This window comes from Stegostoma tigrinum, chromosome 20, assembly GCF_030684315.1.
Source record: "Stegostoma tigrinum isolate sSteTig4 chromosome 20, sSteTig4.hap1, whole genome shotgun sequence".
NCBI lineage: Eukaryota > Metazoa > Chordata > Chondrichthyes > Orectolobiformes > Stegostomatidae > Stegostoma > Stegostoma tigrinum.
In genome coordinates this window covers 16771602-16797865 of record NC_081373.1, presented here as the reverse complement: position 1 = coordinate 16797865, position 26264 = coordinate 16771602, and the positions used below count along the sequence as shown (strand labels likewise).

General features: G+C 48.8%; 1 protein-coding gene across 1 annotated transcript; it reads right to left on the bottom strand.

The window, feature by feature from the left end:
- Window positions 1-668: 668 nt before the first annotated feature.
- On the bottom strand, window positions 669-24676 carry pprc1 (PPARG related coactivator 1). The gene is made up of 14 exons (XM_059652927.1): window positions 24554-24676; window positions 19962-20102; window positions 19387-19542; window positions 15210-18074; window positions 13073-14036; window positions 11689-11745; window positions 11529-11562; window positions 11249-11316; window positions 10213-10996; window positions 4426-4599; window positions 4055-4154; window positions 3626-3747; window positions 2153-2304; window positions 669-1004 (listed from the first exon to the last, which is right to left on the bottom strand). Exons 1-14 carry the CDS (start codon window positions 24653-24655, stop codon window positions 901-903), a joined length of 5823 nt encoding a protein of 1940 aa, XP_059508910.1. The 5' UTR covers window positions 24656-24676; the 3' UTR covers window positions 669-900.
- Between the last annotated feature and the right edge of the window lie 1588 nt (window positions 24677-26264).

The window sequence follows — 26264 nt, the reverse complement described above, 5'->3', positions numbered from 1 at the left end:
ACCCTCAGATGGCCCAGTGAGTCACACAGCCAAAGGATAATTAATGACAAACAACAAATGGCAGTGGCACCAATATCCCACAGAAGAACTTTTGGAAAAAAATTAACAAACCCCTCAGATCAAAGAGAATAGCAACTTGAATACAAAATGTGTCATGGGACAGAAAGGAGAAATAGTGATGAATAGCTGGTTTATCAGATTGGAGGAGAGAAGGATGATGCTCCCCAAGGAATGGCATTAGGATCACTCCTCTTTCTGAGAATATATGAATGACCGAGACTTAAGTTTACAGGAGAAAGTTCCAAAGTTTGTACGCAAGCTAAAGTACTTTCAAGTGAAGGAGGACAACTTGTTTACTTTGGCAGAAAAGTGAGACTAGACACGGGGACTTGCCATGTGGCAGAACCCCATTTGTGATCCCGCAAAATGTTTTGTGCAGCAATTGTTGGATCTGAAATCTTCTGAGGTAGAAGCAGATTAAATAGCAACGCCGTACTTCCCACTGCTCACCTTTCTCCCAAACATCCACTCTCCACCGCACGTCTATTAGTCTCTGGCTTCCCTAACACACTCCACACTCTCCTTTCCTGTCTCCCATTCAGTCTATCACTCACAAATCAGACTCTCTTTCCTCTCCAACTGGCATTTTGAAATGATCAGCAGCTGCATTTAGCAGATATATTTTATTTGATTTTTTAAAAACAGGATTTCTTTTTATCTCTCAAGTGTGAGCTGTTTGACGCAGATGGCAAGACACTTCTTGCATCCTGTCAGTCACAGACACCTAGAGTTTATATATAAATCTCAATCTGATCCGGTAGCAGCATGTAAACAGGAGACACAATGTCTTCAGACTTGCATCTCCCTTGCACTCCTTCTCCTCCTCCGCTGTCACTGCTGTCACCTCCGAAGACTCCGTTTGGCCTGTTTTAATAAAGTGTCAAAGTCTAAAGAGTCAAACTTGCTTTTGGTTGAATAAGAACTGAAGTCTGCATGACTGGAATCTGAAAGAGAAAATTTTCTCCAATTAATCTCCGACATATCATTAGATTCACCTTCAGTACATCCAGCAGTAACTCTCGGTTCCACAAGGAACTTATTACAGCCTTGGTCCAAACATGGACACAAGTGCTGAACTGCAGAGACAGGGTGAGAATCACTGCCCTTGACATCAAAACCACAATTAGAACCCTAGAAGAACTGTACCAATGGGAATGACAGGAAAACTCTCAGTGTGGCTGTAATTATACCTAGTACAAAGGAAGATGGTTACGGTTATTGGAAGTCAGTCATCTCAACCTCATGCCATCTCTGCAGGATGGCATCAGGAGTGTGTCCTGGCCCAAAACATCTTCAGTTGATTCACCCAAGGCCTTCCTTCCATCATTAAGTCAGAGTGGGGATGCTCATAATTGCATTATTGATTAGCGCTCAGATACTGAAACATTTGCGTTCACATACTGCAGGATCTGGACAACATTTGAGCTCGAGACAACCCCTAGCTTTGATCCGAGTGCCAGCTGACATACAGCCCATACAAATGCCAAGTAATGGCTATCTCCACAAGCTGCCAGGAGGAATCCCACATTATTCCCCCTGAATACAGGCAGAAGTAAATCCCAATTCATCTGCAACGTGGACAGGAGTAACCCCACAGTCACCCACAGTAGTGAAAAAATTATGTTTGCAACAGGATTGATGACCACACACTGTTCTTCTGGACGTCCCTGGTCAATAACATTTTTTGTAGGGAGGGGAAGCCACACTGTGGCTTGGTACAAAGCAGTTCTGCCTGACAGCACCAGGGACCTGTGTTTGATTCCACCCTCAGGAGACCATCTCAGTGGAGTTTGCATGTTCTCTCCATGTCTGTGTGGGTTTCCTCCGGGTGCTGTGCTTTCCTCCCATTGTCCAAAAATGTGCGGGTTAGGTGAACTAACCATGGGAAATGCAGGGTTATGGGGATAAGCTGAGCATGATCTGGGTGGGATTCTCTTTGGAGGGTTGAAATGGGCTTAATGGGCTGAATGGCATGTTTCCACACTAAGGATTCAATGCATTAATCCGCCATGATGCTGAGATGATGCTGGATGTGGCTGGAATGGAGGCAAAACTACAGGCCAAACTCCAATTTGCATTTTCTTGAACTCACCTAAATCTGCATAATTGGTTTTACAAAACTGCCGTCGGCCACCAAAACAGAGGTCAAAGGGCAGCTCATCAGGTTTACGTAACGTCTGTCCATTCTCAATAGCAGCAAAGGCATCGCATGTGTAACGGTATGTGACAAATCCATAGTTATCTCTGAAAGGAACATGCTCCAGTTAGAACAGATTAAAAAATCCTAGGTTGACTAGAAATTCATGAGTTGCTAAACACAACGAAACATTAAATTGTACCAGATTTCAACAAAACAAAGAGCGGAGAAAAATCACAAACCGCACCACTGCAGGCAAGCGCATTTACGGATGGGCAACAAATGCCTTGCCAGCCTCTCTGTCACCCCTTGGAAGAAATTTTAAAAAAATAAAATTCAGTAACAAGCCCCAGAGAGTAAAGAGAATGGTAACTTGAATGCAAAATGTACCAAGGGACAGAAAGCAGAAATAGTAATGAAAGGCCTATCTAGCTGGAAGGGAGTAGAGTGCAGTTAGGATGGGAAATAGATTTATTTTATTCACTTGTGGGACATGGGTGTTGCTGGCTTGTTAGCATTTTTGCCTGTCCCTGGTTGTCCTCGAAATGGGTTGCAAGCTGTCTTCTTGAAACACTGCAGTCCAAGTGCTCCAGGTTGACCAACAATATCCTCAGTTGGGAATTCCAGGATTTTGATCCAGCGATAATGAAGAATACATCTCCAAGTCAGGGTGATGAGTGGTTTGGGAGGAAACTTGCAGGGGGTGGTGCTCCCATTATCTGCTGCCCTTGTCCTTCTAGATGGAAGTGGTCATGGGTTTGGTAAGTGCTGCCTGAAGACCTTTGGTGAGGCTCTACAGTGCAGCTTGTAGTAGTACACACTGCTGCTCCTGAATGTCGGCAGTGGCAGGACTGGATGCTTGTGGGTGTTGCACCAATTAAGCAGGGTGCCAAGTTTCAAGTCTTGTTAGAGCTGCATCCATCTATTCAAGTGGAGAGTGTCCCATCACACTCCTGACGTATCTTTTATTTGGTTTTGGGGAGTCACGTGGTGAGTTACTTGCTGCAATATTTTTAGCCTCTGACCTGCTCTTGTAGCCACTGTTAATGCAGTGAGTCCAACTGACTTTCTGATCAATGGTAACCTCCAGGATGATGATAGTGGGGGATTCAGTGCCAGTTAACACCACTGAATGTCAAAGGGTGGTAGTGAGATTGTCTCTTATTGGAGATGATCACTGCCTGGCATTTGTGTGGCACAAATGTTACCTGACACTTGTCAGCCCAATCCTGGATACTGTTGCAATCTTGCTGGTGACCTGGCTGATGATAGACACAACCACAATGAACAAAATAACTCAGATCATAAAGACCAACTGTATTGCACACAAGGGTCTCACAAAAGGTGTTTATGATTGCTGGCAGGAAACAGCAAGTGTAAAATCACACTCCTCACTCCAGATCAAAATTCAGCAGGCATTAATCTTACCCTTCACTTCTGAAATAAATGTTGCAATCCTCAATTTCTCCGAACACTTCAAATCGCCTCCTCAGTTCCTCACGCAACATCCCATTCCGGATTTTCCCAACATAAACAACACGCCGTTCCTCCTATTTGGAAACAGATCAGAATGTAACTTGAAATACTGTTCTTTTGCTTGGATCCACAGTGATACACAGATTATTTACACCAATGGTCATCAGTACCCAGCTACTGATGTACAGTGAACAGCAAGGGGGGTGGAAAATAAGTATGATAACCTGGATCATGGATTTGCTCCCCCTCCACCAGCTCCACAGAGAGCAGAGAACGAGGGGTCAGGGATCACCTTCCAACAGCGTGGGGAGGCTGGGGTCAGGGATCACATTTTATAGGCTCAATGTGAGCTGGGCTGTAGTGGTAGAATACAGGGCTTACTATTGCAAGTTCCCGTCGCTGATTAATTCTTTGCGAGCGAGCCCTTGAGTATCGATGTCTTGGTTCTTCAGAAAAATCTTCATAAGTATCTGTGAAGTAACTAGAGAAACAGCAACAATTCAAATGTACACAGAACGTGTCAGCAGCAAACAGTGCAGGAGGGTGACCCCAGTGCCCCTCCTAGCTGCCAAAATCCCTACAGTCCCACCGGCACCCCATCATTCCCCAGCCCTGATAAACAAGTTATCTTTACTGCGAGGTGTCCCAGGTCAGGAAATATCCTCCAACCCACTCAATACAGGACACCCTCCTGTGCATTTCAGTAACAACCCAGTTTTGCTATTCTCCCTACAGGCTCAGTGATATGTTACCTCATATGAACTCTGCGTCTTCGTGCTGATCTTGATCTGGATCTAGATCCAGAGTCAGATCTTGAATTTGATCTTGAACATGATCTGGAACGTGAGCTTGATCTGGAACGTGAGCTTGATCTGGAATCTGACCGTGAACTATGTCGGGAATGACGGGATCGTCTCCTGCAATATCTGTTTCCAAGCAGAAAGGGGTTAATGGTAAAACATGAACAAAATCCCTCAGCTCTCCTTGCTGTAAAAACAATGTTTAATGGTGCCCATGCAGAGTTGGTAAGAAAGATTATAAGCTTGAGCCTAAGGTGGTGGAAAAGCAACATTTCCAGAATAAAACTAACCTATTCTTGTTTATAAACAGTTCGCTCTATGAAAAACAAAGCAGAACAGGCTCTGGGTGTAACATTACTCCTGATTTTTACTCAAAGTCCAAGAGAATATGAGCCTCTCTTCGTTATTTGCATTGCCCCGACACATTGAGTTGAAGTTACAAAGACTTGCGCTTGACCAGAAGTTCTATCACCTCAAGACATTCACAGCACTAACAACCAGTGAAATTGCTTTGAATTGTCAGCATAGAATTCAAGGAGAATCCTACATACATTAAAGTGGAAATTACCCAATAAATGTCTCGGTGGCATCAGTTGAAGGCCAAACACTGATTAATCAGGACAGGAGACCTTCCCTATTCTTTGCCGAAATACTTTTGGCTCTTCACATCCACTCATTAGACCAGACCAAGCCTTGAAATAAAGACTCTTCAGTACTGCCCGGGAAGACAGCAGTGCTTTCTCAGTTGACAGATTTTTAAGTAGTTTATTTTTGCATGGAACGTGGTTGTCATTCGCAAGGTCAACGTTTGTTGCCCATCCCAAACTGGTCTCGACTTTAGTGTCATGAGGGACATTTCAGAGAAAAGTTAACAGTTAACCGCATTGTTGTGAGTATGGAGTCCTATTTCTATGGCAACCAATGGCAGTGCTCAATATTCCTGAGACTAGCATCACGTTCCAGATTTTTTAAAAAATAAATTTGAAGCCATGCCCTCACAGCATTATCCTAAACTTTTGGATTACTAACCCAGTGATATTACCACCTGCACCTTCCACTGCTAACTGATCAAAAATGATTAGACTTACTGACTGCAGCAGGAAGCCAACTTTACAGTTACAACCCGGGCATGAGCCATCAGCTCCCTATTGTAGCACATACTGAGGTCTAATAACAACTTGGGAATTCCATGTTGGGGTGGGGGAGGTACTACTTTTATTAACTCCGACTAGTTGGTGTATGTTCGAGGGTTTAAGGTGAACCAGTAGGTGATTATTTAATGGGTTGGGATCTACATACAGAAAATAATTTAAACCTGGACATGTAAAGTCCTGTATTAAATTTATAACATATTAAATTTCTTGATATAACTGCAGACATTTGAGTGCTATTTCTAAATCTGAAACCTTATTAGTGAAACACAACAAAAATTGTAGGACAGGTGGTATATTGTACCTGTGGACACTAATGTGACCCACAGCAACCACACACGCAGTAACTATCTGCAGCTTAAGGAACAGTGGCTCCAGATTGCTGAGCTGGGCTTGAGTGTCTGATATTGATGCAGCAGGAAGAGTAATAAGGCTAGGTACCTAGGGAAAGGAAGGTGCAACTGTAGGAGAGGTGGATATGGGGATCCAGAAGCTAGCACTGAAGAAACTTTAACCCTTGAAACTGTACATAAAGTTCCAAGTTCTTGCAACTTGTGTGAAGAGGATGACCGTCTGCAGGGAAGAGGACAAAACTGACCAGGGCATTGTGCCGCTGGGAGCTACTCAAGGAGGTGGAAGTAAAAAGGAACACACATGGTGGTGACTGAACAGTGAGGAGAATCTATTGGATTCCCAGAAAGTGAGAACTTTGAGTCCTGCAGGCTATATTGCTCACCTGCTGCTAGTTTTAAGGACATATCTTAAAAGCTGAACAGGAAATTAGAGTGCAAGGGGAGATGTCATGGTCCAGGTGGATACCAACAACATGGACAGATCTAAGGAGGAGATATTGCTAAGAGAGCACAAGCAGCTAGGAACTAAGTTAGAAAGCAGAACCATAAAAAGGTGATAATGCCTGAATCACAGGCAAACTTGCATAGGATAAATATGATCAGCAGAATGCATGGTTCAAAGATTGACATGGAAAAATTGGGTTTTCATTCAATGGGCACTGGCACAAGTGGGAAGGAAAAGGGAGCGGTAACAGAGGAAGATGGTTAGTGTCCCAACCACAGTACCAAACTTTTCATGGGATGTGGGCACCTCTGGCTAGGTCTCCGTCTATTGCCCATTCCCGATAACCCAGAAGGCAATTAGACTTAACCGCATTGTTACGAGCCTGGAGTAAAAAGCAGGCCAAAGCGGGCAAGGAAGACAGTTTTCTTCTTTCTGTAAAGGGCATTAGCGAATTAGATGGGGTTTTACACAATCAACAAGTGTCACATGGTCTCCCTTAGATTAGCGGTTAATTCCAGCTATTCTTTTTAAGAAGTGAATTCAGATTTTACCATCTTTGAAGTTTTGGCAGAGATCTGTAGCTTGGGTTGTGGGTAAGGTTGTTGACTTGCTCGCCAAGCTGGCTTGTTCTTGTTCAGACATTTGTCACCATGCTGGCTGACATCATCAGTGGAGCCTCCAATGAAGCGGTCTTATTCTACTTTGCTTGGCATTTATACTGTCTGGTCCTTTATGGTGAGTAGTCTCATTCTCAGCTTTAATCTGTGTGGGTTTGTATATGGGTTCCAATTCTACATGTTTGTTGATTGCATTACATATGGAGAGCCATGCCTCTAGCAATTCCCGTGCGTGTCTATGTTTGGCTTGGGCTACGTCGGTTACCTTGTCCCATTTAAACTGATGGCCTTCATTGTCTGGCCGTACCGATATTAGGGACTGTTTGTCGTGTCATTTTGTTGCTAGTTGATGTTCATGTGTTCTGATGGCTAGTTTCCTTCCTGTCTGTCCGATTGTAATGCTTGTGGCAGTCATTGCATGGTATTTTGTAAACCATTTTGAGAGAATGGGGTCTGTAATCTTTGTAAGTGTTTGCCGTAGAGTGGCTGTGGGTTTGTGTTCCGAACCTCAGTTCACAAAAATAGCACCCCACACTGAACGAATCCTCAACTTCCACAGCAACCACCCCAACATGCACAAACAAAGCTGCATTAGGACACTATTTAAGTGGGCCACGACACACTGCAATATCCCAGAGCTACACAGTGAAGAGGAAGAGCACCTATACAAAATCCTCGCTACAAACGGATATCCCCACAACTTCTCCGCAGATGCCCACTAAATAGACAACAACCGGAGGACACAGTATGACCTAACACACTGGCCACACTGACCTGTATAAAAAATATATCGGAACTGATAACAAGACTCCTAAGCCCACTAGAAATCACGGTGGCCCACAAACCCACAACCACTCTACGGCAAACACTTGCAAGGATTAAAGACCTCATTCCCACAACATTCAGAACCAACGTGGTTTAAAAAACACCAATAACTGCCACAAACAGTACATTGGACAGACAGGAAGGAAACTAGCCATCAGAATACATGAACATCAACTCGCAGAAAAATGGCACAACAAACTGTCCTTAATATCGGTACACTCAGACAATGAAGGCCAGTTTATCTGGGACAAGCTAACCATAGTTGCCCAAGTCAAACCTAGACACGCATGGGAATTCCTAGAGGCGTGGTTCTCCACCCTTAATGCAATCAACAAACGTAATAGAATTGGACCCCATATACAAACCCACTCGGATCAAAGCCAGAAATGACACTACTCACCATAACGGACCAGGCTGTATAAATTCCAAGTGGAGTAGAAGAACACCTCTTCATCAGAGGCTCCACTGATGATGTCACCTAGCACAGTGATGAAACATCTGAACGGGAACAAGCCAGCTCAATGGTATTTGACCATCTACCAGGATAGGATTCAAATATATTCCTCAGAGCATTAACAGGGGCTCTGGATTACAAGTTCAGCGACATTGCCAATATCAGAACACGTTCCTTTGAATCACGTAATTCTGGCTGTAAAGAGGGTTATACACAGAACAGATGAAGAAAAGTTCATCCGAGGGGAGATTTGGAAGTTAAAGAGGGAGGATAAGATAATAGAGCAAGGTTGTAATATGATAACCAGAATGTGACAGGAAGGGACAGATTATACATCATAAGACAGGAGCAAATAAGGACTAAGTAGAGGAAAATGATGAAAATGTAGAAACAAAGATGTTTTATCTGAATCCACAAAGAATTCAAAACAATATGGATGAATTTATTGCAGAAACAGAGTAAATGAGTAATACGGCAGGCAAGTGACCACAGTTGAGACAATGACATTTTGGAATGGTAGGAAGAAATGAAAAGGTGATGGGGTGGTAGTCTCAATAAAGCCATGCAAGTAAGAAATGGAAAAGAAATGTCTTGGCCTCTTAACAGTAACACCATTATAAAGGCAGAAATCAAGAAATGATGAGGGTTTGTAAGAAAGCTACTGCAATAATCTTGTAAAGCTTTAATGGTCATCTAGATTGGACTAATCAAACTTGCAGCAGTAGACTGGAGGACAAATTCAGAGTAACCTTGAGAATGTTTCTTAGAATAGTAGATTCTGAAATCAAATCAAGGCCATTTTAGACTCAGCAACATGTAATTAAACGGGATTCATTTGCAGGATTCTCACTGTCATAACTTAAGTATTCTCTAGATTAGATTAATCACAAAGAGATAGAACTTCACATTCAATTTGTAAGAAATGTGGGTCTGAAACCAGAATCTTTAACTTAAATGAGAGGCAATGACAATGATCTAAAGATCCTAGTTGGCTAAAATAGAACAGAAAGCAGGTTAAAAGTTAACAGAAACAGTAACATACATTTAAGAAAATATTTCATCATTTTAAGCAAAGCTACATTTAATTTGAAAAAGACAAGATGGAAAGAATGTGCAATTCATAGCTAAATAAGAAAGTTAGAAAGGGTATCAAATGGAGAAAAGATGTACAATGTTGCAATGATTAACAAAACTCCGGAAGCACGTTGGACTTATCCTCATTGGAGTTTAGAAAAATGATGGGTTATCTTATTGAAAGAATGCAAAATTTTAGTGGCGGGCTTGATGGGTGAATGCTGAGAAGATGTTTCCCCTTCTCGGGGAATAGTTTAAAAACAGGTTCTCTAAGCTGGAGACGTGGAACATTTCCTTCTCCCAGAGGGCCGTTAGTCTGTGGAATTCTCTTCCACATGCAACGAACACTATCTCATGGAACATATCGAAGATCAAGTTATACAGATTTTTGACGTGCAAGGATGTCAAAGAGATAGGGGACATGTTGGAAAATGGAGTTGAAACCACCATCAGATCAGTTATGATCTTTTCAATGGCAGGAGCAGATTCAATGGACAGAATGGCCTATTCCAGTTATGTTTAGGCTTGTGGTCCAGCTGTGATGTAACCAGGATTTTGTACAGCTAGGAAATGACCCACTCCCTTGTATTCTAGTCCTGCAGATATGATGGCCAACGCTCCATTCAACTTTTTGATCATTTTCTCTACCTGCTATGGGCATTTCAATAACCTATCTACTTGGATCACTTTCAATAACTTTAGGGAGTTCAGCTGGACCAGTCAGTTCTAAGACTGAATCATAAGCGTACAGATATATATTTCCACTTATGGAACAGCTTTGCTTCAGTGTTCAAACAAAGGATTTTCATTCGAGTCTCACCGTCTCCTCTTCTGTGCAGGAGAATGGGACCGGGACCGGGAGGAGGATGTGGAGCTAGAGGAGCTTGTATATCGTTGACGCCTATAGCATGGGGAGGTTCGAGTCCTTCTTGAACAATGGGAAGAATCAAAGGGTTCGTCCCTCTCGGTCTCTCCATTCAGAGAGGGAGTTATGGTTACACAACGGTTTCTCTCTGCAGTCTCACGTCCAACATTCCTCTGATCCACTGCCAATGAGAAGCTCTTATTTGGGTTTGTGCTTCCTGTTCCAGTGGGAACTGTGTTGGAGGAGATCTGAACTCCTTGTAATGTCTTCTGGGAATGTGGTGTGTTCCTTTCAATATCAGAGCCAGTTCTTAACTGCTTGTCCCCTGCCCAGAGCTGAGAAGTTGGGCTTCGACACTGACGATTCAAGGAGGTAATGGGTTTAATTGTGATGTTTGCTTGGCGCTTGATGTTCCAACGACAGGCAACATCTGGCTGGCCCACAGCTGGCGGAGAGTTGTTGCGCGATGACGACTGGGTGCTAACTCTAGGCAAACAATATATATGATCTCCAAAGTCAAAGGGAGCAGCGAGTGGAGGCTCGAGTGCAGACTGGGGGCTTGAACACTTTGCCCGATTATTCTGGACCAAAGGCTTCGGATCAATCAGCTTCACAGTCCTGACTGGAGAGCCCCCAATGCCCTCAGCTGTTTCCAGTAACTTCCGCTTGCCCAGAAAGCTCGCTGGCGAGGGTAGTGATTTCCATATCTGATGCGGTGGAGTTGCCGGTGGCGTCAAACCTACAAAGAGGTACAGACTGTCATTGATAGCAGCCAATTGCTGAAAACCAGCAAGCACAAGTGCCCAGCATATTGCCTGCCCAGATGCTGTAACACCCCACAAAAGCCAGAACCTTCTAATCCAAAAGTACTACCTCCACTTAATACCCACGTCCTCAACACCCACTCTCCCCTCACCCATCCATACTTCCAATCCTGTGCACACATATCCCCTAAATACCCCATGTATACATCCCTTCAGCCAAAGCTCACCTGCTGTACTTGCCAATTCTGCTCCAAATATGTGATCCAATAGTTTCCGCTCCTCAGGAATGTCTGGCCTGGAAACACAAGTCATTTCAATCACCGGCAGAGAAAAGAGCACCCTACTACATCATTGTCCCTAACTCCCAAAATAAAGGACCGAAACACAGAACGCTCACTCTTCTATCCTTTGCCACTAGCAGGAAGTCCTGTGTCCCAACCCCATGTCAGACCCCTAAGGAACGAAACGGTTATGCGGCTCTTGTCTGAAAGCTTAACTGGTACTTACCCATTGCTGTTCCCAGGAGGTGACTCCTCTGACACTGGAAAAGAAACAAAAAAGTAATCAGCAGGAAACACCAGCCAATCTCAGCGCGCTGTTCCTAACTGTCGTGTACGGCCTCAGCCCATGCACTTCGCCACACGTGCAAAAAAGAAACTTGTCTCACCCTCAGTGACTTCAAACTGTTCCAGCAAACTCATCAGGTCGGCTGCCTCAATACCTGCTGGAAATAAGGAACAGAAACCATCAGCAACTCAACACTAGAACCTTCAAAGTTACCTATCCCGCCACCAAAAATCCTCATCAACAGCATCTCCCCAGATGCATCTAATACAGACCATTGCTTTCTGGCTTTCTAGCATTAACCTGGCTGGAAGTAGAATTCTGTGCTGGTAACAACTACAGGAGCCCCAGCCTCTCCTCAGATTTCAAACATGAGCAGGAATGTTGAGTTCAAATTGTAGCCATATCTGGCAGCACGATATCATGATCAGAATTAAGTACATACAATAAATGAACTGACTTGGGGTGGATGGTGTAAGAGAGATGGCAGAGCAGCAGTAATGACACTGAGCTAGCAAACCAGAGATACAAGCAAATGTTAAATAAGCATGCATTCAAATCCCACCATCGCAGCAATGGAACTTGAATCAGCTAATAAATCTGGGATATAAGACTAGTCTCAGTGACTGCAGCTACAAAACTACCAATGTCATAACAAGACCACCTGGTTCACTGAAATTTTTTAAGGAGGGAAAGCTTTGCTTTGTTTGACACCAACGAGGAGCATGGTGTGCCCTGATCGACTCTTTCACATCCTTATCCAGTCTGGACCACGTGCAGGCCTTCATTGCCCTTTAAAGTGAACTGAGTGGATTACCAGGGCAAAGGCAATTAGGGCTGGGACTTAGGAATGAATAAAGAAATGTAATCGGTGTAAGTGCAAAAGCAATGTGTAACTAATACACAGAGAAGGGCCTTATCATCATGGAGGGACCAGGAATACTTTTTTATTCTGTCGGCAGAGTTAAGAACAAAATGCATCAGAAATTAACATTTTTCACAGACTGCATCAAGCAGTAACACCAAATCTCAAATCAGATGCATTACATACACATGACCAGTAGCCTGGAGATCCTAGGTAAAGGAGTCATTTATCAGTCACAATGTTTGCTGACCTTAAGTACACGCCGGAGGCAACACAACTACCTTTAGCATCCTTCGCCTGCCTTATACGGAATAGGGAATCTGCTCCTGACCATTATTAAATATCCTGGATAAAAGTGCAAATAAAGACACTGCCCATCGAGCCTAGCTTTGATGCCAGTACCTGAAAAGCTTGTCAACATGCACTGCGGCTGTCCTCTTATCAAGAAAAGTGACTTAGAGTCTGGCAGAGGCCAGGAATCAGCTGCAGACCAGACCAAAATGGAGACCACCTCATTCTTATCCCAAAACAACACTGGCCATGATTTACCAGCAATACATCTTCCTCATTCATTCACAAATCCCTTGTGTGTCCTTAACAAGATAATTGCTATTTTACACACCTTTCAGGTTGTCCTTTGCTTTGTTCACCACCACTGAGGAGCTTGGTGTGCCCTGATGCTTCCCTTCATGTGCCTGGGCTCCCTTGGATGACTGAAGCTCCTGCATTGGAGGACATTCAGGGAGTGGGGTTAACGGAGATGTGACTAGCAGAGCCTGCACTGTGGTTACCTGGACAGATTCAGCCAGCAAGTCATTCTGATCATGTGGAATGTCCACGTCTGGAGCAGCATCGCAAGGCCCAATGGCAGGCAGCAGCGACGAGTGCTCTGAATCTCCCGGTATCAGAGTTGATGGAGGTAGAGCTCCTGCAAGTGGAACAAGGGGTTTGTGGACTGACATGGCCTGGACTTGCTGAGGCTTCGAGTCTATGACTGAGGTTTTGGTTTGGGGTTTCAAGCTGTCTGGGAGAATTGGAGGTTCCATCACTTTCTGTCTTGTCCTAAACTGAGACTCATTTGGCAGTTGTTGCATGCAACGGTCCTGGGTAGCAGGGGCAGGAGCAGCCAGGGGAGCCAGAGCCTGAGCCGGGGCAGGAGCGGCCAGAGCCGGAACTGGGACAGGAGCGGCCAGATCCTGAGCCTGAATAGGAGCGGCCAGAGGGGCAGGGGCTGGGGCAGGAGTGGCCAGGGCCAGGGCCTGAGCCGGGGCAGGAGCGGCCGGAGCCGGAGCCGGGACAGGAGCGGCCAGAGGGGCAGGGGCTGGTGCCTGAGCCTGAGCAGGAGCAGGAGCGGCCGGGGCCTGAGCCGGGGCAGGGGCGGCCAGAGGGGCCGGGGCCTGGGCCTGAGCCGGGGCAGGAGCGGCCAGAGGGGCAGGGACCGGAGCCTGAATAGGAGCAGCCAGAGGGGCGGGGGCCGGGGCAGGAGCGGCCAGGGCCAGAGCCTGGGCCGGGGCAGGGGCGGCCAGAGGGGCCGGGGCCGGGGCAGGGGCGGCCAGAGGGGCCGGGGCCGGGGCAGGGGCGGCCAGAGGGGCCGGGGCCGGGGCAGGGGCGGCCAGAGGGGCCGGGGCCGGGGCAGGGGCGGCCAGAGGGGCCGGGGCCGGGGCAGGGGCGGCCAGAGGGGCCGGGGCCGGGGCAGGGGCGGCCAGAGGGGCCGGGGCCGGGGCAGGGGCGGCCAGAGGGGCCGGGGCCGGGGCAGGGGCGGCCAGAGGGGCCGGGGCCGGGGCAGGGGCGGCCAGAGGGGCCGGGGCCGGGGCAGGGGCGGCCAGAGGGGCCGGGGCCGGGGCAGGGGCGGCCAGAGGGGCCGGGGCCGGGGCCGGGGCAGGAGCGGCCAGAGGGGCCGGGGCCGGGGCCGGGGCCGGAGCGGCCAGAGGGGCCGGGGCCGGAGCGGCCAGAGGGGCCGGGGCCGGGGCCGGGGCCGGAGCGGCCAGAGGGGCCGGGGCCGGGGCCGGGGCCGGAGCGGCCAGAGGGGCCGGGGCCGGGGCCGGGGCAGGAGCGGCCAGAGGGGCCGGGGCCGGGGCCGGGGCAGGAGCGGCCAGAGGGGCCGGGGCCGGGGCAGGAGCGGCCAGAGGGGCCGGGGCCGGGGCCGGGGCAGGAGCGGCCAGAGGGGCCGGGGCCGGGGCCGGGGCAGGAGCGGCCAGAGGGGCCGGGGCCGGGGCCGGGGCAGGAGCGGCCAGAGGGGCCGGGGCCGGGGCCGGGGCAGGAGCGGCCAGAGGGGCCGGGGCCGGGGCCGGGGCAGGAGCGGCCAGAGGGGCCGGGGCCGGGGCCGGGGCAGGAGCGGCCAGAGGGGCCGGGGCCGGGGCCGGGGCAGGAGCGGCCAGAGGGGCCGGGGCCGGGGCCGGGGCAGGAGCGGCCAGAGGGGCCGGGGCCGGGGCCGGGGCAGGAGCGGCCAGAGGGGCCGGGGCAGGGGCCGGGGCCGGGGCAGGAGCGGCCAGAGGGGCCGGGGCCGGGGCCGGGGCAGGAGCGGCCAGAGGGGCCGGGGCCGGGGCCGGGGCCGGGGCAGGAGCGGCCAGAGGGGCCGGGGCCGGGGCAGGAGCGGCCAGAGGGGCCGGGGCCGGGGCAGGAGCGGCCAGAGGGGCCGGGGCCGGGGCAGGAGCGGCCAGAGGGGCCGGGGCCGGGGCAGGAGCAGGAGCGGCCAGAGGGGCCGGGGCCGGGGCCGGGGCCGGGGCAGGGGCAGGGGCAGGAGCAGGAGCAGGAGCGGCCAGAGGGGCCGGGGCCGGGGCAGGAGCGGCCAGAGGGGCCGGGGCCGGGGCCGGGGCAGGAGCAGGAGCAGGAGCGGCCAGAGGGGCCGGGGCCGGGGCAGGAGCGGCCAGAGGGGCCGGGGCCGGAGCAGGAGCAGGAGCGGCCAGAGGGGCCGGGGCCGGGGCAGGAGCGGCCAGAGGGGCCGGGGCAGGAGCGGCCAGAGGGGCCGGGGCCGGGGCAGGAGCGGCCAGAGGGGCCGGGGCCGGGGCAGGAGCGGCCAGAGGGGCCGGGGCCGGGGCCGGGGCAGGAGCGGCCAGAGGGGCCGGGGCCGGGGCCGGGGCCGGAGCGGCCAGAGGGGCCGGGGCCGGGGCCGGGGCCGGAGCGGCCAGAGGGGCCGGGGCCGGGGTTGGAGCGGCCAGAGGGGCCGGGGCCGGGGCAGGAGCCTGAGCCTTGATAGGAGCTTCCCGAGGGGCCGGAGCCCGAGCCTGAGCCAGGGTAGGGGCGGCCGGAGCCTGAGCTGGGGCAGGAGCCTGAGCCTGAGTCGGAGCAGCCCGAGGGGCAGGGGCCGGAGCCCGAGCCGGGGCAGGAGCGGCCCGAGCCTGAGCCTGAGCCGTGGCAGGAGCGGCCCGAGCCTGAGCTGGAGTGGGTGAAGCTAATGAAGCATGAGCGGAAGTGGGAAGACCCTGAGGCGGAGCATGTGGGGCCAAAGTGGGTGGGACCAACTGTTGGAATGGTGTGGGTACAGTGGGCGGAGTCAGACTATGGTTTGATGGGACAAGGAAGGGTAGGGCCATGCGGTGAGCAGATGAGGTCAGAATGGTTTGAGTCAGGTGATGGCTGGGTGGTGAGAATGAGGGCACAGCTACAGGTGGTGGGGGTAGGTGATGGGCGGGCAGGGCCACAGGGGGTGGGGGAAAATAGGGTGGGGGCAGGTGGTGGGGAGGCAGGGCCACATGGGGCGGGGGCATGTGGTGCGGAGGCAGGGCCACAGGGGGCGGGGGCATGTGGTGCGGAGGCAGGGCCACAGGGGGCGGGGGCATGTGGTGCGGAGGCAGGGCCACAGGGGGCGGGGGCATGTGGTGCGGAGGCAGGGCCACAGGGGGCGGGGGCATGTGGTGCGGAGGCAGGGCCACAGGGGGCGGGGGCATGTGGTGCGGAGGCAGGGCCACAGGGGGCGGGGGCATGTGGTGCGGAGGCAGGGGCAGGTAATGGGGTAGCAGGGCCACAGGGGGCAGGGGCATGTGGTGGGGGGGCAGGGCCAGATGGGTGGGTGCAGGCTGACTGGGTGGAGTCAGATGGGTCACAGGTTTTGGAGCCAGGTGGCTGGCAGGTAGGGCCACAGTGGATGGAGTCGGATAGCAAGTCGGCAGTTTTGCAGTGGGTGTGGGGCCTTGATTGGTGGGTGGGGTCCGGCTATCCTTGGATGGGACCTGGATGGGTGCAGTTTGTTTTAGAGGTGAGTCCTGGAGGTGGAGTGGAGTGGCCTGCCTTCTGACTACATGTCCAGCAGGTTCTAGTGGCAAAATGCTGAGCTCCCCCTGGACAATGGACTGAATGGGGACAACAGGCCAGGCGCTCTTGCTGCTTGCGTCTGTACCAAGCTTGTGTTTGTCATGTACTGAGGGGACACCATCTCGTTTCCGTTGTTGGAGCCGCAGTCGATACTGTTGGAGGCTAATTGATCGCAGTTTAGATTCATTGATGGTTGTTTCACGAACAGCGGGTGATGGCACACCACAACCAGGCAATGGTGATGTTGGGGACGAAGTGGTCCCAGGGCGCTGGGGTGCTGGGGCAGGGCTATTGTCCAGAGTTTGTTCAGGGTGTATGACCTCATTTACCAGTGTATCTCCATGCTCAGACTGAGGCTCTACTGACTGGGGAGAGCTGCAGCCTCCCAATGTAGGCTGGCTCTCAGGTGGCGAAGGATTTTCTGGCTCCTTTGCACCCTTGCTTGATGTAACAACTTGGCTACTCTCCTTCCTGGCAGTAACTTTGCCTCTAGTTTTGATTCTCCTCACACCTTGTTCCAATCCTGTCTTTTGGGTTAGAAATTGAGATTCTTGTGAAGGATCAAGGAGGCACTCCTGTTTCTGCTGGACTTTGGTGGAGCTTCCCTGATTTTCTGCTGCTTGAAGCTGGGTCTCAAGACTGTGGTGCTGATATGATGTTTCAGCTTGGTCCAGCTGCTCAGAAAATGGATTCTCATCAGATTTTGACGTTTTTCTCAACTTTCCTCTTGTCATTTTGACTGGGGAGGTCTCCACTGAGGAGGATGGCATCACTTCCTGTTGCTTCGAGGTTTGTGGCAGGCACTCTGCCCCAGGGTCTTCAGCCAGCACGAGGTCCTTGTCATTCTCACCTATCATTTGTATCAGATGCTCACTGCTCTCAGAAAGGACCATTGGTAACTCCAGATCCTGCAACTCACTATCCTGGATCACATGAACCTCCAGTTCAATCATGCTGTCTGCTAGATCGACATCTGTCCCCAGACATATCACTCCATTGGGCAAACAATGAAGATGAACATCCTCAACTGGGTCAGACATCGACACATGCTGGACATCATGCGCACATGAGCTGCGTTCAAGTACCAGTGTTACGTTGTGCTCCAACCCAGCTGCATCAAGCTGCTCAGCCAATTGCAAGTCCAGTGATTCACCGGGTCCCAAATCTGATGCACCCTGACCATTACTAATCAGATCGTCTTCCTCCTCTTCCTCGCCATCACTACGTTGCTGTGAAGTTTCCTCTCTGAAACCTCTGTTCAAGAGCTTCTCCGATCTCCACTGGGCATTCAGACCTCTGGGAGAAGACAGAACCAAGTGTCCAAAAGGTTCCTTCCCCAAATCTGGAAGCATGGCACAAGACTGGTGCCCAACCTGAGGAACAGCAAAATTAAATGAGAGTGTGTATGAGAGAAGCAGAGCCTACACAAGAGCAGAAAGGCAGCTCAACAAGAGAAAATTACTCACCATGATCAAATCTGAATACTTGTAAATTGTGTTTTTAACTCACTCTTGGGATGTTGGCATTATTGGTTAGGCCAGCATTTATGGCCCATTCCTAATTACCCAGACGGCAATTCAGAATCAACCACATTGCTTCATGTCTAGAGTCATATGCAGGCCAGACCCGGTAAGGATGGCAGATTTGCTTCCCTGAAGAATATTACATTTTCGACAAGCAGGAATGGTTTCATGGTTATCATTAGACTTTAATTCCAGATTCTTTATGGAATTTAAATTCCATCATTGCCGTGGCAGCATTTGAACCTGACTCCCCAGAACATGGATTAACAATCTAGTGATAATACCATTAGGCTCATGCCAAATGCCAAAAGATTGGGAGCTATGGGAGTATAAATAGGTTTGAGTGTTCAAGTACTAAAATCATAGGTACCAACAGGATTCGGAAAGGCAAGTAGAATGTGGCCTAAAGAAACACGAATAAAAAGGGGAGGAAGTGACGCTTTCATTGTAAAGAGCTATGGTCAGATTCAATCTGGAGTCAGTATGTTTAGCTGAGCCCTGCATGTTTGGAATGACATATCTGCCTTGGAGTGGTTACAGTACAGGTTCACCACAGCAGCTTCAAGATTAAAAGGTTTACTGTATACTCACAGGTTGCTTAATGATGTTTGTATTCCCTTAGGTATAGAAGGTTAATTGAGGTATTCAAAATGATAACAGGATTCAAAAGTGTGTAATTTATCTTTACTGACAAGGAATATAAAACCAGATAGAAAAATGTCAAAACTGGACCTGATCTATTCAGCAATTATGGAGATAAGATTGCTTCTTGATTTAAAGGGCTGTAGCAATTAGAGACACTTCATACAAAATAAAGATATGATGCCTGTGGTAACCTGTAGCTTTCAAGATGGAGATTAATAAATTGATGACAACTGGCTGGTCTGCCTCCATACAAATACAGCTAGAATGCTGAGTAATCCCAGCATATTCTAGTTTTATATTACGTTCGTAGCATCAGTATTCTCCTTTTGTATTGTTAAACTTTCCTTGGTAAAGCTAAAAAAAAAAGAGATCAACCATTCTATAATTGATCAGAATTCGAGCTGAGTCAACAGCACCTCTTCCTCCGTAACATTACTGACATTAACCAGTAAGATTTTACAACTGACAGCATCCCCCTACACCATGGTCACGCCTTCACACCTTTGTCCATACATACCAGAAGGCATTCTTGCTCATCGTTTGGTGGGGCAAATATCTCAGAGTCAGGAATGCAATCAAAGGGAGAGGGATTTTCATCATCAACAGTATCCAGTATCTCGGTCAAGGCTGTTAGTAGTGATGCCTCGCTCTCCTCGTCGAGCAACAATTTATTCTGGAAATACAGCAGAGGCAATATCAGACAGAGTCAGAACGAGCACAGTGTGAATTCAAAGTCAACAAAAACCAAAAGGAAACAGATCAGCACAACATATCACAATTCCCAAGCCGATAGGAGAGAGGATGCATTTGACCTGGAAATCTCAGTTATCAACCAAGCAGGTCTGTAGGACACCCAGAGAATGGGGACAAGGAAGTACCAGGAACATCCTCTAATACCCAGATGAGGAAGTAGTTTGAAATGCAATTAACAGTGTCCTTGCAAATTCAACATCGAGAACAGTCTCAGCAATCTATCGTTCACAGGAACAACAAAAGCATTGAAAAAGGGGTCAGTGTCCAATTGCTGGGTATTCAGCCAACCCATGCCCAATGGGAAGAATCTTAGTGTATACACAACTGTTAAAAACTCACCTCTGCTTGCGCTGTAGCCTCAATTATTGAAATTATAGACTGATCAATACAACCAGGAAAACTTCCTGAAATCCCTTCCACATCTGAATCTGCAACGGTGAGAAGGCTGGAAGGTAAATGGTAATCCACGAGATGCTGACCCTAAAATGAATCCAAAGCAATTGTAAACAAGAAGTAACGAGAACAAACTTACAATCCTCTCACTCTCCTCAATGAGCAACAATTTATTCTGGAAATAGTGCAGAATGAGCACAGTGTGAATAGAACATCAACAGAAGCCAAAAAGAAACAGATATGCAGAACACATCATAATTCCCTTCAAGCCAAAAAAAACCAAGTCAGTAGCCAATACCACATGGTAGACTAATTAATAAAGTTATATTACATGGGATTCAGGGTGAACTTGCCAATTATATACCAAATGTCTTTGCAGTGTCCTTAGACACGGGTGAGGTCCCAGAGGACTGGAGGCTTGCTAATGTTGTCCTCTTGTTAAAAAAGGGCAAGGATAATCCAGGTAATTATCGACCAGTGAGCCTGACGTCAGTGGTAGGGAAGCTACTGGAGAAGATACTGAGGGATAGGATCTGTTCCCATTTGGAAGAAAATGGGCTTATCAGTGATAGGCAACATGGTTTTGTACAGGGAAGGTCATGTCTTACCAACTTAATAGAATTCTTTGAGGACGTGACAAAGTTGATTGATGAGGGAAAGGCTGTAGATGTCATATACATGAACTTCAGTAAGGCGTTTGATAAGGTTCCCCATGGCAGGCTGATGGAGAAAGTGAAGTCACATGGGGTCCAGGGTGTGCTAGATAGATGGATAAAAAAACTGGCTAGGCAACAGGAGACAGAGGGTAGTAGTAGAAAGGAGTTTCTCAAATTGGAGACCTGTGACCAGTGGTGTTCCAAAGGGATCTGTGCTGGGATCACTGTTGTTTGTGATATATGTAAATGATCTGGAGGAAGGTGTAGGTGGTCTGATCAGCAAGTTTGCTGATGACACTAAGATTGGTGGAGTAGCTGATAGTGAAGGGGACTGTCAGAAATTACAGCAGAATATAGATGGACTGGAGAGTTGGGCAGATAAATGGCAGATGGAGTTCAATCCGGGCAAATGCGAGGTGATGCATTTTGGAAGATCAAATTCAAGGGTGAACTTTACAGTAAATGGAAAAGTCCTAGGAAAAATTGATGAACAGAGATCTGGGTGTTCAGGTCCATTGTTCCCTGAAAGTGACAACGCAGGTCAATAGGGTGGTCAAGGCGGCATATGGCATGCTTTCCTTCATTAGGCGGGGTATTGAGTACAAGAGTTGGCAGGTCATGTTGCAGTTGTATAGGATTTTGGTTTGGCCACATTTGGAGTACTGTGTACAGTTCTGGTCGCCACATTACCAAAAGGATGTGGATGCTTTGGAGAGAGTGCAGAGGTTCACCAGGATGTTGCCTGGTATGGAGGGTGCTAGCTATGAAGTGAGGTTGAATAGATTAGGATTATTTTCATTAGAAAGACAGAGATTGAGGGGGGACCTGATTGAGGTCTACAAAATCATGAGGGGTATGGACAGGGTGGATAGCAAAAAGCTTTTTCCCCCAGAGTGGGGGACTCAATTACTAGGGGTCATGAGTTCAAAGTGAGAGGAGGAGAGTTTAAGGGAGATATGCGTGGAAAGTGTTTTACACAGAGGGTGGTGAGTGCCTGGAACGCGTTGCCAGCGGAGGTGGTAGATGCAGACACGTTAGCGTCTTTTAAGATATAATTGGACAGGTACATGGATGGGCAGGGAGCAAATGGACACAGACCGTTAGAAAATTGATGACAGGTTAGACAGAGGATCTTGATCGGCGCAGGCTTGGAGGGCCGAAGGGCCTGTTCCTGTGCTGTAGGTTTCTTTGTTAAATAGGGTTAATGGCAAGAGAGGAATGGTGGAGGTATGTTTTACCAACAGGAGGCCGTGACCAGCAGTGTTCCACAGGGATCAGTGCTGGGTCCACTGTTGCTCGTCATTTATACGAATTATTTCGAGGAGAATATAGAACGCTTGGTTAGTAAGTTTGTGGATGACACTAAAATTGGTGGTATACAGGACAGCAAAGAACGTCATTTAAGATTATGAAGAGATCAAGAAAGCGTTTAGCATGCCTGCCTTCATTGCTCAGACCAGAGAGTTTAGGAGTTGGAATGTTACGTTGAGGTCATAAAAGACATTGGTGAGCCCTCTTCTGGAGTACTGTGTCCAGTTCTGATAACCGTTATAGAAAGGATATTATTAAGCTGGAGGGGTTTCACAAAGAGATTTACCAGGATTGGACCAGGAATGTAGACTTCGAGTCATAAGGAGAGGTTAGGACTTTTTTCCCCCCCACTGGAGCATAGGAGGTTGAAGGGTGACCTTACAAAGATTTATAAGTTCATGAAGGGTATACATAAGGTAAATGACAGGTGTCTTTTCCTTAGGACAAGGTGGAGGTTTCAAGACCAGGGATAGTACTTTGACAGCGGGAGGAGAAAGATTTAAAAAAAAAAGACACACAGGGCAATTTTTACCCAAAGTGGTTCATGTGTGGATTAAACTTTGAGAATACAGTGGATGCTGGTACAGTTACAACACCTGAAAAGAAATTTGAGTGAGTACATGAACGAGAAATGTTTGCAGGTGTAACAGCCAAGTGCAGGCAGGAGCGACTAGTTTAGTTCAGGATTATGGTTGGATTGAACTGTGTTTCCGTGCTGTATGACTCTCGAAACAGTCACAGCATTCGTACCTTAGCCACTCATGACCTGAATTGCTTAGACTATTTAAAGTAGGAGTTGGGGCATCATATTGAGGCTGTACATTGAGGGGCATGGATAAGGTGAACAGTAAAAGTCTTTTCCTTAGGGTAGGCAAGTTCAAAACTGGGGGGGGGGGGGGCACATTTCTAAGGAGAGAGGAGAAAAATTTAAAAAGGGACCTGAGCAGCAATGTTTTCAGAGGGTGATTCACATGTGGAATGAACTGCCAGAGGAAATGGTAGATGCAGGTACAGCTGCATTTTTTAAAGGACAGGTACACGATTAGAAAAAGTTTAGGAGGACATGGGCAAAAAGCAGGTAAGTGGGGCTAGTTTACGTTAGACAAGACTAGTGGGAAACTTGGCCAGCACGAACAAGTTGGATCATAGGATCTGTTTTCATTCTCTATGACTGTATATCCCATTGCCTCAAAACCCAAGCAACAAACCCCCATATCCGAGATAACAAGGTGTCGAGCTGGCTGAACACAGCAAGCCAAACAGTATCAGAGGAGCAGGAAAGCTGACGTTTCGGGCCTAGACCCAAGAAGGGTCTAGACCCAAAACATCAGCCTTCCTGCTCCTCGGCCTGCTGTGTTCATCCAGCTCGACACCTTATCACAGATTGTCCAGCATCTGCAGTTTCTACTATCTGACACAATTCAAACCCCCATATCCACTGTTTCTTACTCAATGATTGTCCATGCTAGATTTTTTTTGAGATTTTATTCAGCATGGGCTTTTAGCTCAATTGTCACCTGTCACTTCCACAGTGGTCTTTTTGAGGAGGATGGAGATGGGACAAGGCATAACAGAAAGACAAGTGGGGCATGGGTTGAGTTTGAGACACATCAGATTCATAAAGAAGCTACTTAGACCTTAAACCCTTTCTGCTAATCACACCTCATCTTCACCCCACATTAGTCAATAACCTGGAGAAAACATATCAATCTCAGGATTTAAAAATTCCAATTCGTCTAGTCTCAATTACAATCTACCTCAGACAGTACAAATTTTTAACCACCTTTTGCATGCAGAATTATGTCCCAATTTAACCGTTCTGGTTCATTCCAGGTGATGCAACCAGAGTTTTTGTACAATTTCTCTGTAATTTAAATCGTGGGGAGTCCAGGTAACAACTTGCTAAGTCCGTACTGCCAATATCTACAGCCCAGAAATGTCCCCCATTCCAGGTGTGGTTTAAGCTGGGCTTTGTAAAACTTAGGTTTTCTCACCCGAACCGAGCCAGCTTTCTGGTGAACCAACACTAACGATGCAGACAGCTAAAACATCAAGCCTGTTTCTTACTTTTAAAAAAGCCATATCCCCGATGGTCTGACGTGAAAACCCAGAGCTTTGACCGTCCACCGTGTTCCCTCGGCTTCACAGAGCCGCATCTGAGCGGCATTCACAAGGAGCCGGTTCCGGACTGGGCCAGCAGGAACACGATGGGCTAAATGGCTTCCTCCTGTCTGCACGCGGCCGCCCTAAGGAGCAGATCTCGGGGAGGGGTTCCTGATGCCTGGCCCGGCTCGGCCGCACCCACGTGTCCCGGCGCCGGCTCCAATGCCTCGGACCCTCGATGTTCACCCCTGGGCACGGACACACACTCACACAGGTTCCCTCCCCCCCCACAACCATCCGCTCTCCGGACCCCGCCACATCCCCCTCCTCTCCCCGGCCCCTGAATCCAGCTCCCTCTTCCTCAGGCCCCCGGCCCTGACACCGGTGCCAGCCGCGCACACGTGTCAGTCACCGGCTGCTCCGAGAGCCGCTCCCCGGGCGGGAAACCCAGGCAAAGCTCTCCCTCACCTGCAGCTCAGGCTCCAGCTTGCCGTCCCCGCCGGTAAGAGGCTCGAAATCCCGGAGCCTCCAAAACCGGCTCCCGTCTCCCGCCGCCCATGGCGCCGCCATCTGCAGCCGCCGACTGGACCGCCTGAGCCCACCCCCGAGTGCGCCACTTCCGTTTCTGGCTGCCCCCACCCCCGCACGCCGTCACAGCACGGGCGCTGCCATCTTTGATCCTGGCAAAGTCTGATCTGACAATGTCAGTTCATAGAATTATCATCATAGAATCACTATAGTGCGGAAACAGGCCATTCAGCCCATCGAGTCCACACCGGCCCTCTGAAGAGCATCCCACCCTAGATCTGCAACCCTGTATTTCCATGGCTAATCCACCTAGCCCGCACGTCACTGGACACTATGGCAATTTAGTATGGCCAATCCATCTTGCCTGCACATCTTTGGACGTGGGAGGAAACTGGTGCACCCGCCAGAAACCCACGCAGATACGGGGAGAATGAGCAAACTCCGCACAGACTATCGAATCAAAACGGTGCCCTATCTAAAAAAAACATTTTCTAACCAATTTGTTCAGACATGGTATTCCACAACTCTGAAATAGGTGGGACTTGAATCCGCGTGTTTAATATATAGAGTGAGGGCTCTTGTGGTGGAGTGGTAATGTCCCTACCTCTGATCCGGGGTGGGGGCCTCAGTTCAAGTTCCAACTGATCCAGTTATACGATCTCTGAACAGGTTGATTATAATATACCTCCAAGACAGAGCGGCATCCCCTGCCCTGCTTCTAAACTCTGCCCCCTGTCCCCGGCTCTCTACCCTCTTCTGATCCTTGCCTGTACATAGTCGGCCTGTCCTCCCAGGACACGGTTGTACCCCAGATAGTCCGAACGTCTAACCTTTACTCGTGGCTATGGCCTCTTGACCTCGGTGCGTTTGCCATTCCGGCATCTTTACCGCATGCCCAACTCCCTAGTCTTCTCACAAATTTTTTTTTTCATGTTCTGACAAATATTCTTCCGGTAGCTGTCATTTCCTCACTTAGAACCATCTGCAGCATTGTATTTGCTTGTATCGAAACGTAGCATCTACTACTGTTGTAAATTTAAAACCGGAAATGTTCCAAAAGATTCTCACTGAATCTGATGTGAACATTTTATTGAAAGACATTTTATGACAAGCATTTTGACACCAGTCTAAAAATACGGAATTCCTGCTTAACAGATGTGGGAGTTTATTAGTCCAGATTCAGTTTGTTCATCTAACACCTGCAATATCAGAGTCTTCTGGAAAGTACTGGACTATTATGAATACATGGCTAGAACATGTGCTGAAAGGGAATTGGCTTCCTGTCTGCTAATCCTGCTTCTAAATTTGTGAAATAGAAACTGAGTTCTGGATCGCGTTCGCATTCTCTCTGTCCTGATCTTTGCAGTCTGTAATAAAACACAGGTTCACTTGCAAAGTTTTGATTCGAAATAATCGACAAGTAAGTTGAGAAGTTTGTATTGTTCGGGACCTTGTTACTACACTGGCACAGATATCAAGTTACTTCTGAATAACTAATAAGTTGTTGTAAAGATTTTTGTCAATAAATAAGTTTCATGAAAAAACATAAATTGCTGGAAAAAGTGCAGTTGGCATAATTTGCGGAGAGAGAACGAGAGTTAATGCTGCGAGTCCAGCTTCCACAGCTGTGAACTGCCGACGGTGTGGATGT

Excerpts from the sequence above, each read along its gene's own strand:
- pprc1 (XM_059652927.1), bottom strand. The coding sequence starts at position 24,655 with ATGGCGGCGCCATGGGCGGCGGGAGACGGGAGCCGGTTTTGGAGGCTC. Across the intron at positions 11,746-13,072 it reads AGCAAAGGACAACCTGAAAG|CAGGTATTGAGGCAGCCGAC; the intron begins GTGTGTAAAATA and ends CCTTATTTCCAG. Across the intron at positions 1,005-2,152 it reads AACCAATTATGCAGATTTAG|ATTCCAGTCATGCAGACTTC; the intron begins GTGAGTTCAAGA and ends TTTCTCTTTCAG.